Source organism: Pipistrellus kuhlii, unplaced genomic scaffold (genome assembly GCF_014108245.1).
Source record: "Pipistrellus kuhlii isolate mPipKuh1 unplaced genomic scaffold, mPipKuh1.p scaffold_m20_p_5, whole genome shotgun sequence".
Classification (NCBI taxonomy): Eukaryota; Metazoa; Chordata; class Mammalia; order Chiroptera; family Vespertilionidae; genus Pipistrellus; species Pipistrellus kuhlii.
The window spans coordinates 34105593-34118865 of record NW_023425551.1 but is presented as its reverse complement, the minus strand read 5'-3'; the positions used below and the strand labels follow the sequence as shown (position 1 = coordinate 34118865).

Below are 13273 nucleotides of genomic sequence, written 5' to 3'. Positions count from 1 at the left end.
TTTTCCTCCTTATATGGAACTACCACATATTCTAAGATTTAAGAAGTCATTTTCCTGTTATGTAATCTTCTTTTACCCAAAGGGAAAGAAATTTCCAATCATTTTTCTATGCGACCTTCCAGTCAACATATCCATCTACCCCCAGAAGAAATTGTGGAATAAATTTAAAAGACTTGCTGCCTCCAGTTTAAATAATATTTTTAATCCATGTAAAATATGTTCATATTAACTACATTCTTATAGTTTAAAAATAAAGACAATGTGAAAGAATAAACCCTAAATTTTCTAGGTTTACATAAAAATATTCATATTCATGGATAAAATACCATGACATTTTTAATGTTTTATTATCTCTTGTACATAAATACTTGCAAAAGGACCAACCCAACAAAGCCAATGGATTGCATAATTATAAACAGAAATTTAGAGACAGACTCATGGATAGAGATCAGGTTGACATCTGGAAGGGGTTGTTGGCTGGGGGATTGTGGAGGAATTGAGAAAAAAAACAACAACTCACTGACAGGGACAGTAGTACGGTTGTCTAGATTGCAGGGGAAGTGGAGGAGGATATAAAGGGGTATAAATGGTGACGGATGCAGACTTGATTTGGAGTGGTGAACACACAATACAGTGTACAGAGAGTGTGTTGTAGAACTGTGCACCTGAAACCTGTGTAATTTTGTTAACCAGTGTCATCCCAATAAATTCAATTAAAAAAACAAATGATGTTTGTAGCATAAAACAAAAAATATATAGAAATTAATGTTTGTAAACATGAAAACTTAGCAATGTAATATTAAACTCAGTTACTTATTTGAAAAGACAGAAGTCAATGACCATTTTTACAATTAAATTTTGAAAACCACAATTTAAAAATTATTAGCTTCATTTATTATAAATAAAACATAATTTTAGAGCTAATAAATTTTAAATAATTCCTAATTTTTAATGTCATCTGTTGAGATTTTTTAATATAAGAAAACACAATAACAAAAAAGGACCAAAAAACACATATCAGAGAAACTTTATGAATTAGCAAAATTTTCAATGTATATGTCTGTATACATATTTACACAATAAATATTTGTCTGTATTGACATATACATTGTCAATATTTGTCAGTAACAAATGTACCGGCTGCTCATGAGAAAATATGACAGGTATGCATATCCATGGATATGCTATGGGATAGTCTACTTTTGATTTCCAGATGCAAGGTCCTAAGCATTACAAATTTCTCCATTAGCACTTCTAACTATATGCATGTTCCTACTTCCCCCTAAAAAGTATGCTGTAACTACTCAAGTGTGTCTTTTCAAAATAACTGATTAGATCACCCTAAAATTTAAAAACTAACACTCTACATTAGGCATATTCACTGGAACTCAACATTTTAATCATAAAAAGCAAATTTAAGAAAAACATATTTAAATTGTAATCTGCACATCAGATTACTTAAGTGTGTCATCAGAACTCACTGATAAAATAAAATAAAATAAAATATATTTTAGGTTTACCTAAAATATAAATTAAGGCATAAGAGAAACTATGACACCATAATATATATGGAAAACTGACCATTGAAAAATGCAAATAATTCATAAATATAGTATAAGCTTTAATATATAAATTAGATATCATTTCATCAGCTGTTTGTTAGTCACATCAGTCTAAACTTTACATTACATAGCAAAATATTAAAAAGCTAGAAAACATCATTGCAATATAGATTCAATATGGGAAAATACATATTTGTGGTTTTATACACAATTTCAATTTATCCATTCTATACAATAGTTTTTCAAAATATAAATGGCACTTTACATGCGATAGGACATACCAGTTTGGAGGTCCTACTATATTTTAATATATAGAAAAGTAAAGAGAAAACATCCTTTAATCAAGACAGTTTCATAGCAGAGGTGGAATGTAGAACAAGATTTTGCCTTAACACAATCTTGAATGAGATTAAAGAAATATAAGGACAGTTTCTACTACTTTCAATTAGCATTCTTTAAAATGAAGGCTACTGTGATTTTCGATTTTCTAAGTGTATCACAAACTGAGAAAACATAAAAGGGAAAGGGGGCAGGAGAGAAAACCTGATCCTTGATGAATTTTAAACAGCCCTGCCTGTGAGCTGCCTTGAGGCTGCTTTTCTGTTGACATTTCCTAAATTACTTCTGCCATCGGACTGTGCATCAGCGGTCAGATGAGCTTTCCGGACTATGCCATCGTGTAGCCATAGCTGCCACAGTGCAGTGCCACAAGAAGTCTGTCCTTGAGTGTTTCTTTACTTGGGTATTCAGGTAACTTGAGCATGTTGATGCTTTAAAAGTAAAATATACCACCATTAAATAGAAAAACTGGAAAATTTCTGATTGTTTTGTCTAGCAATGAAAACTATGAAAATTAACATAAAACCACCCTCTCAAATTTGCATTCAAATTGGAAAACCCTGAAGTAATATTTTAAAAATAAAACAAAAGCAAAAAAGCCCCTGCTGCATTATAGTTTTCTTTAGCCTGCAAATGTAGTGGAAGAAAATAAGTTCCTTTCAGCCAAAAATAAGCAAGAACAATATCATTTGAAATGATGGTGTAATTTAGTGACACTATGACAATTTAACTTTAATGCTGGTTGAACAATATTCAATTAAGTTATAGATAGTTCCTCAAACATATTCCTTACCAAATAAGGGGACAGCAAGGAACTATGCAGCTATTTATTTGTCAGTGATTCCAAAATGCTGACAGAGATTCTTTCTCTTCTTGTAGAAATGGCAGTAATTAGACTTTTGATGACTCAAAATTAATCAAAACTTCAAAATGCATTTAAATAAAAAAAAATGTAACATACCATGTGCTTGAAGTTGGTAGAAGATTTGGAGTATATGGCACAGCAGCGATTGTAAAGTTTTGCAATCCACTTCCACCCATGATATTAGCAAATCCACCATGTGGGACCCTGGAACTAACAGTTCATATCTTAATATGTTGCAATCATTAAAAAAAATATATTTGTTTTAGATATATTTCCTAAGCTAGAGTAAGAATGTATTCAACTCTAGGTCACTGGCAAAATAATCCTTTTGTATCTGCAGCACCCCAACTTATTACTAAAAGTCACCATGTGACCAGTTATCCAGTTTCCATAGAGACACCCTCCACATTTCTATAAGCTGTACTATGCTTTCAATTAGCCACAGCACATAGCTCTCCTATTCATTTAGCATACTCTCAGGTGCAGAAGTAGGACATATTGGGGTTCACCTACAATTATAACAAACATTAATCATGCTCTGTTAACCATGATGGTTCTGTTCTGATTAGAGAAAGCACATTCTAACCTGGCTGAGAGTTGTACACCTTGGGACATGGGAGCGAACATTGGAATGCAGTCTATCCTCCTAGTGAGAACTGCCTATCATTAGGGAAAGATTTACAACCTCATGGCACCTAGTCCTAGAGACACTTGCTCTTTACATACCTCGGCCCCTATTACCTGTCATCTGGTCCTGGGCCACCTCGTAACTCCCCAGAGCTCACGTGACTTGTAACCTGTAATGATTATCCCATGCCCACTTCCCTATATCTGTAGCTATTTCCCCACATAATCTCATCCTTCTACCCAATATAAGCAGTTGGCTTATGGTGGGGTACAGAGCAGATATTTGTGGATGACCGGCTGCTCTGCCATACTGCCAGCATTATTGAAATGAACACTCATATGTGATTCACCCTGTCTCTGCTTAATTGGTTGAAGTAGTAACAGGCAGCCCGGACCCCTTGGTTGTCCAATTACAATACTGCATGTACAATTATTTTATTTCATATGTCTCTCTATTAAACTGGGACTGATTTGAGGGCCCAAGTGTGTTATATTTGTATTTGTGTTTGTATCTCTGGGATTAGCAAAATGATTGGTATCTAGTAGACATTCACTAAGTATCTGCTGAATAAATAAAGGTTTGCTTGATTGAAGCAACAGAGCATCTTACATATAATCCAAATAATTTCCCGTTTGAAAAGAATTTAGGGTCAAAAGAATTTTGTTTTTCACAGTGGAAAGACTATAAAATTCTTCAGATTTCTCTTCCCAGAGATTCACAATATCAAATGTTGTTGTTTTTTAATGTCACCTAACATAGTCAAACCACAGGAAAGCTAATATAATATGTACTAGTATAAACACCACCAGAAAATTTAATCTTGGGTACATGGCTGTAGAGGATGTAATTACAACTTCTCAAATTCTATTGTTTATATTTGAAAGAAAATTAGTATTTCAAATTAGCATACACACACACATATTAGTATATATACACACACAAACACACATACACATATCATGATTAAACAAACTGATCTTGGAATAAACTTTGTTGTTTTTAAAATGAGATGTTCTAGTGCTTTTTGGATAAATTAGAATAATGGTAAGCATTTAACATATAGGTGTCAATGCATACTCAAAGACAGTAGACTAATATTAAAGATGTTTTCTAACATGATTCATAGTACAAACCATAATTCAGTTCAGTTAAAAAAAACTGTTGAAATTTGAATAACCAAAACATCTTGAAAAAGAAGAACAAAGTCAGAGGGCTCACACTTCCTGATTTCAAAACTAAAACTACAAAGCTACAATAATCAAAACAGTGTGGAACTGGCATAAAGACGGACAATATAAACCAATGAAATAGAGTAGAGAACCCCAAAATAAACCTACACATATATGGCCAAATTATTTTCAAAAAGTGTGTTAAGTACATTAAGTGGGAAAAGTCAGTCTTTTCAATAAATTGCTGAAAAAGAACCAAGATGGCGGCATAAGTAAACACCTGTACTTGCTACCTCCCAAAACCACATCAAAATTACAACTAAAATACATAACTATCATCCAGAACTGTGGAAAGCTGGCTGAGTGGAAGTACTACAACTAAAGGTAAAGAGGTAAAGAAGAAAGGGCGTTGAGACTGGTAGGAGGTGTGGAGGTGCAGAATGGGCTGGCACCCAGGTGTGCCACTTTTTTAATCGGGAGAGACAAGAAAAAGCTAAAGGAGTTCATCACCACCAAACCAGTATTATATGAAATGCTGAAGAGTATTCTGTTAAGAAGAGAAAGAAGAAGAAAAAGGTAAAGATAAAAAATTATGAACAAAATGACAACAAATACTTATCTATCAACAAGTGAATCTAAAAATCAAATGAATAAAAAATCTGATGAACAGAATAAACTGGTGAATGTAATAGAATCAGGGGCATGAAAATGGAGTGGACTGACAAATCTCTGGGGGAGGTGGGTTGTGGGGTGTGCGGGAAGAGACTGGACAAAGATATAATATGCATGTATGCGGTACCTATGGATGCGGACAGTGGAGTGGCAAGGGCCTGGGCTGGGGTGGGAACTGGGTGCGGGGAAGCTATGGGGGGGAAAATAGGGATATCTGTAATAATCTGAACAATAAAGAATTTAAAAATAAATAAATGAACTGCGCTGAGAAAACTGGATATACCAGGAAAAAAATGAAGTTGGACCATTACTTAACACCACTTACAAAAGTTAACTCAAAATGAATCAACGACCTAAACTTCAGAGTTAAAACTACAAAGTATATAAGAAAATATATGGGAAAAGCGTCATAACACTGAATTTGCAAATGACTACTTGGATGTGATACCAAAAGCACAGGCAACAAAAGACAAGTAGATAAATTGGACTTCATCAAAGTTAAAAACTTATATGCCAAAGATACCAGGAATAGAATAAAATGGTAACACAAAATGGGTGAAAATATTTTCAGATCATAAGTCATAAGGAATTGACATTCAAAAAATATACAAAACTACAACTCAACAATAGCAATAAAAAACAATTAAAAATAGGGAAAGGACTTGAATAGACATTTCTCCAAAGAAGATACATAAATGGCCTATATACAGATGAAAAAGATGCTTTCTCAAATCATTTGTCATTAGGGAAATGAAATCAAAACCACAATGATGTATCTTCTTCATACACATTAGGATGACTACTAATAAAACAAAAACCACCAACCCCTACTTCAAAAAACAAACAAACAAACAAAAAAGACCAAGTATTAGAAAGGAGATGCAGAAATTAAAACCCTTATGCATTGTTGGTAGGAATGTAAAAAGGTACAGCCACTATGGAAAACAGCCTGGCGGTTCTAAAAAAATGAAACAGAATTACAGTATATATCCAAAAGAACTGAAAGCAGAGAATCAATGAGATATTTGAACACCCATGTTCACAGCAGCATCGCTCAAAAGAGCAAAAACATGGATGCAACCCAAGTGACCATCCATGGGTGAAAAAATAAGCAAAACGTGGTATATATACACAATGAAATATTATTTAGCCTTAAAAAAGGAAGGAAATTCTGACATTTGCTATAATACAGATGAACCTTGAGGGCATTATGGTAAATGAAATAAGACAGTAACAAAGACAAATAATGTATGGCTCCACTAAGATGAGGTCTCTAGAAGAGTCAAATCCACAAAGACAGGAGAACGGTGGTTGTCAGAGGCTAAGAGAGTAGGAATGGACAGTTAGTGTTTATTGGATATAGTTTCAACTGAGGAAGATAAAAGTTTGGGAGATGGATGGTGGTGATGGTTGCACAAAGTACATGTACTTAATGTCACAGAAGTGTACACTTAAAAATGGTAGCCCGACAGTGTTGTTCAGTTGGTTGAGCATCAACCCCTGAACCAAGAGGTCACTGGTTAGATTCCAGTCAGGGCAAATACCCGGGTTGCTGGCTCAATAACCCAGTAGGGGGCATGTAGGAGGCAGCCAATGAATGATGTTTCTATCTCTTTAGCTCTCTCCTTTCCTCTCTCTCTAAAAATCAATAAAAACTAGTAAATGTTATGTATTTTTTAGCACACACTATAAAAGCTATTGAAAATGAACCAAATTTTCTACTTGAAATCATGGATATGTATATACTCACAGGAGGAAAAATTAGCAATCACTATATATATATCTCTAAAAATAGCCATTTCTTTTCTAGTTTGGTTGCTATTAAATGTTTTCCTGATGAAATGCCTGAGCTTACCTTAGAGATCTAAGAGAATATTAAAAGTATGCCTGGGGCTTACTAATAAAATGCTAATGCAGGAGCAATTCCTACTTAGGGCAAAGGAATATCTGAAGAAGACATGAATATGTCTGTCAAATGAAATAAAATTCAACTTTAGTTAATCTATGCATGTTAACCTTTGCCTAAAAAATTAACAAAGGCAACCAAAAATGAAAAGGGATTAAAAAATAAATAAATAAATAAATAAATAAATAAATAAATAAAATAAGCTGTTCTCAATTTCTTATAGAGGCAGGATTTAAAAAAACAAGTTGAGAAAATGAGCCTTGACACTTATTCTTACACAAATTATAACAGTATTTCATTATTAGGATAATTAAGCTAATGTCTTCATATATCTCAATTTTGAAAAGTAACCAAAGATTTTACAATTTTGATAGAATAAAAGAAACAGGCCCTCTCTCATTCCCTGCTGATCTGAAAACTGATATCTTTCTGAAGAATAAATGAGCAATATGTATCAAGTTTGTAAAAATGATTATACTTTCTATCCAAAAATTTACCTTCTAAGAATTTATCGTATATAAATAATGTAAGCTATTGGCCCACCAAGTAAGTAGCACAAAAATTCCTTATTTCTGCATATAAATAAATGAAGGAATTTAGCAATTAAGGACAATTAAAGGAGGTCCATAAGTTAAAGAGTTAGGCAGCCATTTAAAAATTAGATATATAAATGGAATAATTTTTAGTGATATATTGCAAAATTCAAGTTATAAAACAGGAACAATGTCTTTAAAAAGCAAAAATTTATATATGTGAGAAACATTCTGGAAGAATAATGACAATGTTAACAGTGATTATCTCCAGTGATTGAGATTAGAGTGATTTTTTAAAAATTTGAATTGCCTAACCTTCCTTCACAGAAAATGTAATTATTATGAAATTATTTTCATTAAGTTATGCAAATCACAGGGTATTTCTTGGCATGAAGAAGCCACCAAAAAAGCAAAACCCCAAAAACTTAACAGTTTTCTTTCATAGTTTTCGTCTATAGTCTGAATATTTATGTTTTAATTTATTCTTTAAAATCAGATGTATGGTGGGACTCCAACTATTTTTCTAGTTATATAGTTAAAAGACTAAGAAAATAAAGTAAAATGTTAATAGCATTATCTATGTAGTATAATTACTTAACAGAATTTTCATTTTGTTCTAGTTATCCTGCATTTTCTGAGCTTTTATAATGCTTATATACTAGTTTAAAAATAAGACAACAGTGTGCCCGGCCAGTGTGGCTCACTAGTTGAGCATTAACCCATGAATCAGAAGGTCATGGTTCGATTCCGGTCAGGATACATGCCTGAGGGGTTGTGGGCTTGATCCCCAGTAGGAAGTATGTGGGAGGTAGCCAATCCAGGATTCTCTCTCATCACCGATGTTTCTATCTCTCTCCCCCTCCTCCTTCCTCTCTCTGAAATCAATAAAAACATATTTTTAAAAAATAAGACAACAGTGAACCCTAAATTACATACCTATATTTTATATAGGTACACACTCACAATTATGTTTTTAAAAAAACTCTGGCTGAGTAGCACAGCTGTTCGGGTCATCATCCCATACAACAAAAGTCTATGGGCTAGATTCCCAGTTACTTAAAAAAGAAAGAAATAATAAGCAGAGGGGGGAAAAAGTAAACACATAAAATTGTTTATAGTAGATATTGCTGGCAGAGGGCGATTTTTCTTATTCTTCTAATTTTCTGTGTGCCAACTTTCCTAGGAGAACTATGCACATTTGTAAGAGAACAACAGATCTATATTTTCATAAATAAAAGAAAACAGATAAAATTCCATGTTAAAAAGAATGAAAGTTGAACCTTTTTTTTTTTTTTTACAGCTTTCAGAAATATAACTTAAAGTTTTCTAATCTATGATATTTCATTGGTTGCAAAAGAAGAATTTTCAAAGAAGTGTGGCATCACAATTATTTTTAGGGCATGGATCTTAAAATTCAAAGTAACGTTTGATAAGAATTGGAGAAAAACCATTGTGTATGGGTATTATATGTGTTATGATGCACACGTACGCGCGTGTGTGTATTGTCCAGCACACACAAATATTACAAATCTGGCTACTTCTATTGACCAAACTGCAGAATTTTAAACATTTACTGAGCACTACTATATATGTTTTATTTTAAATACTTAAATAAATCTTTGTTTAATATCATGAAAGTGGAAAGGGAGGTAAGAAACTGACAATTCAGAGTAATAATTCATGTTGGCTGTTTATCTCTAAGCCATTAGAAATGGAATACATTAAACTACTTTCACATTATCATAAAAACACTTCCTACCTGCCAGTAACAAACTGCAGGAGAAGAACTCTCTCCTCTGGAGTAATATCTTCCACAACTTCCCAGAACCACTGACAACAATGAGAACAAAAAACTTAGTTCAATTTCAGAGCAATCGTAGACTTAAAACCAAGAAATATGCAGCATTCATAAAGCACATTTTATTCTAAGAAACTCATTTATCAAAAACTATTTCATACCAAGCTTTCATATGCAATTCCCATAAGAAAAATTTAGGGGGAAACTTTACTTCATTAATTAATGTAGGTTTTCATCCAATAGTGCTGAAAAGCTTACAAAATTAAATGGTAAAACTTAACTTCATTCTAAGCTTTAGAGAAATTTTACCTGAATAACTGGATCTTGTCTTTCATAGCCACTTGTGTATTCTGTATTTTTTATCCAATCACTCACATCAATTTCTGGCATGCCAGAAAGCAGTAGCTCCTTTGGGGAAGAAGGAAAGTATTTCATTATTCTTCTTTGGGGACAAAAAAACAAAAACCTATTACATTTAAAGAGTAAATTTGCCTTAATTAGAAACTAATTCCATGTAAAAGCGATTTATTTTTGAGACAGTGTCTGCATGTTATCAATAACAAGTACTACGTGGAAGAGAACCCTTGATACTGATGATCTCAAACACTGTGAACTGTGCAGATGTCGCTACATTGATACAATTTAATTAAAACATAAGGAGATGATACTTTACGTTTATAGATAAACACTTAAGCAGCAACATCTTCTATGTGAAGTACTTTTATGAACATTATCTTTATGGTTATTTTTATTTTATGAATTTGTTAAATTATATAAAGAGACCATTCTCTCAATATGAAAGTAACAACAACAAACACCTGAATAAATCCTGGATTAAGCAAAGGAAAACATCATTAAAAAAATCCTAATCATTAGGAAAAAGAAAGTAATAAAATAAAAATAGTTGTATTTTAAAAAAAAGATTCAGGCCTTTGAAGAACTATTCTGGAATAATTCGGATCTTTAATGTCAACTTTCCCCAAGGTGAGAGAGAGAAAAAAAATTGAAATTTCTTAAAAACTTTAGTAGCCTCCTTTTTCTTAGAAAGATAATCAAATAAATAAAATAGCAATCAAATAACTAAAAATGAAATAAAGAATGGCAAAAGTATTTACCACTATGTTTTCCCAGAGAAAAGAAAACATGAAAAAGAGCTTGTCCACACCTCTGAATCACAGTTGGGTTTGTTTAGAGAGCCAGGTGAGGCAATAACCAGCCTACACTTAACTAAACCACAGACAAGCTGGAATAGCAGGATGTGTTATTACACAGACATCAATGCAATGTGGTTCAACATCACGTTTCCTACAGCAACTACTCCTAATATATACCAGATAACACAGAGAGTTCTTTGAGGGTTAATGAAAGTTAATAGAAGGTGGTGTCTTGGGTGTTTCTGAGATCTGAATAGGAGTCTGCAAGGTTATCTCTTTTCCAACTTATCTAAGGCTAGATTTTCTCCAAATAGTTCAACCAAACAATATCTCACAGCAGATAATGTGCAGCTGCAGAAATAAGTACCCATTTTCTTCTATTAAGCCAGACATTAAATTGCAAAAATGTAAAATAATGCCACTCTCCCCATTATTTTTGTTTCATTCTGAAAAATAGTTTTCAATTTTAAAAATTTTTGTTAATAGGCAATAAATTATTTTTATATGAATTAATAAATTATTTTACACTTCTGCTTTAACTTCAAATGCAATAAACATCAATTAACATAACTCGCATCAACAAAAAGGCTTTTGTTGTCAGGAGGTCCTAAGACCTTTTGTTTGAGAACTGCTAATGCTTTTGTTCTCCTGGCGATGGGATTATAAAATACACTGACTAAATAAAGGTGCTCTATTAGTGTCCATTTACCACCCACAAATAGAGTCTCCACTTTTCTTTGCACTGTTCTGTGCCCTAGGAGGCTGATCCTGGCACATTGGCTCTCTTATCTGTTGGTTCGGGTTGGGCTCTGCCACAGAACAGGCAGAAGCCTGGAGGTGAGAGCACTTTCCGCTCCCTCCCTGCTTTAGCACCTCTTTCCAGTAGCCATGTCACCTCATCACAGGGCTTCTTACAATAACCCTCCCCCCCCCAACTGTCTCTTCAATTCCAGAGGTGATAAAGACTTTCACTGCTGCTAGTCTCTGGATGTCTCACCAAATCTTATTTATTCTTAACACTGCCTGCGCCTCCATAATAGTCCCTTTGTTAAAGCTCTGTTATTTGAACCATCTGATGAAATTCGGTTTTGTGGCAGGACCTTGATAGAGACCTCTCAAAGGGAAGGAGAATGAATTTTACACAGGTCTTAAATATGTGCTCAATCTTCTTGCCTTCTAAGCTAAAGTTAGCTTTTAATAATATTAAGTATGCTCTCATTGCCAATAATTATGAATAAAAATGACTGAGGCTTTATTATCTTAAGATTTTGAATTATTTCATGAAAATCATATGTTATAACTTTTTATGAAGAGAATGAAAGATCTTTATTATCCTATTTAACACTGTTCTTGCCAAATAATCTTACCATCCAAATCAGCTCAACTTAATTTTAAAGCCAGAGTCTAAAACACACCAGAAATCCTAACCTAACTTCTTATATAAGAAGCACAATTGAAAATTTATCAGTAGCAGACCTAAATGTTAAAGACAAAAGAATAAAGTTTTAGAAGAAAACATAGAAAAATACCTTCATGACCTTGAAATAAGAAACAATTTCTTAAAAAGACACAAAAAGCTCCATTCATTTAAAAAAATAAAATAAAAAAAGATAAACTGAACTGTGCTAAATCTAAAAACTTTATTAACTAAGATTCCAGAGTGGAACACATATATCTAACAAAGACTCCTATAAAGAATATATAAAGAATCCTACGAATCAGTAACAAAGAAAACAGAAAACACAATAGAAAAATTGACAAATTACTTTAACCAACACTTCAAAACCAGAGTACACAATAGATAATATATCAAACACACTCAACTTCATTGATCATTAGGGAAACTAAAATCATAATGAAATACCACTACCGATCCACCCCAATGGTAAAAATACAAAATGAAATTATCAAATACTTGTGAAGAATGGGAACACCCAGAACTCCCAGTCCTGGTGGTGAGATTGTAACTTGACACACCACTTTGGAAAACCGTTTGCTAGTATCTATTTTACTGAAATAAATGCCCACCATATATGCCAATAATTCTACTCCAAGGTATATAATACAGAGAATGAATGCATTTCTCCTAAAAACATGTACTAGAATGTATATAGCAGCACTTTTTCAAATAATCTAAAAACTAAAAAGTACCTACAAATGTTTAAAGGAGAAAAGATAAAACAGCATACTGACACAATGAAATACCTGCCACACAGCAATGAAAAGGAACAAATTACACTGCATGCAATGACGGTATTACTCTCACAAACAAAAAGCCAAGCCAAAGAAGTCAGATATATTCTAGGTGATTATTCCATTTATATTAAATTAAAAAACGGGCAACCTAACCTATGATACTGTAAGTTAGGAGAGTGGTTGCCCATGACTGGGAATAGTGAGTGAAAGGGGACAAGAAAGGAGCATCTGGGGCGCTTTCTTAATCTGGGTGCTGTTTTCATGCGTGTAGTCAGCTTATGAAAATGCATCAAGCTATACACTTATAATGCCTGTACTTTTATCTATGTATACTGTAATTTAATAAGTTCCACAGAAGTTATCAGTATCAGTAAATTATGAGGCAAAGTTTTTGTCAATGGTTTATGTTGTTGCTATTGGTTTTTTACACCATAGGTCCAAGAAATAATGT

At 33.1% G+C, this 13273-nt stretch overlaps 1 protein-coding gene across 11 annotated transcripts in view; it reads right to left on the bottom strand.

Annotated features, from left to right (window-relative positions):
• Positions 1-318: 318 nt before the first annotated feature.
• HACE1 (HECT domain and ankyrin repeat containing E3 ubiquitin protein ligase 1) overlaps positions 319-13273 on the bottom strand; it is a 76420-nt gene continuing 63465 nt past the window's right edge. For 5 of the 11 annotated variants that reach the window (XM_036415249.2, XM_036415245.2, XM_036415248.2 and 2 more), the window contains 4 exons: positions 9782-9880; positions 9434-9504; positions 2863-2990; positions 319-2332 (listed from right to left, as the gene is read on the bottom strand). In XM_036415249.2, the coding sequence (XP_036271142.1) occupies positions 2205-2332; positions 2863-2990; positions 9434-9504; positions 9782-9880 (426 nt within the window). In that variant the 3' untranslated portion in view covers positions 319-2204. The remainder of the gene's footprint in view (positions 2333-2862; positions 2991-9433; positions 9505-9781; positions 9881-13273) is intronic. The other 6 variants (XM_036415246.2, XM_036415250.2, XM_036415251.2 and 3 more) reach the window with 2 other exon arrangements.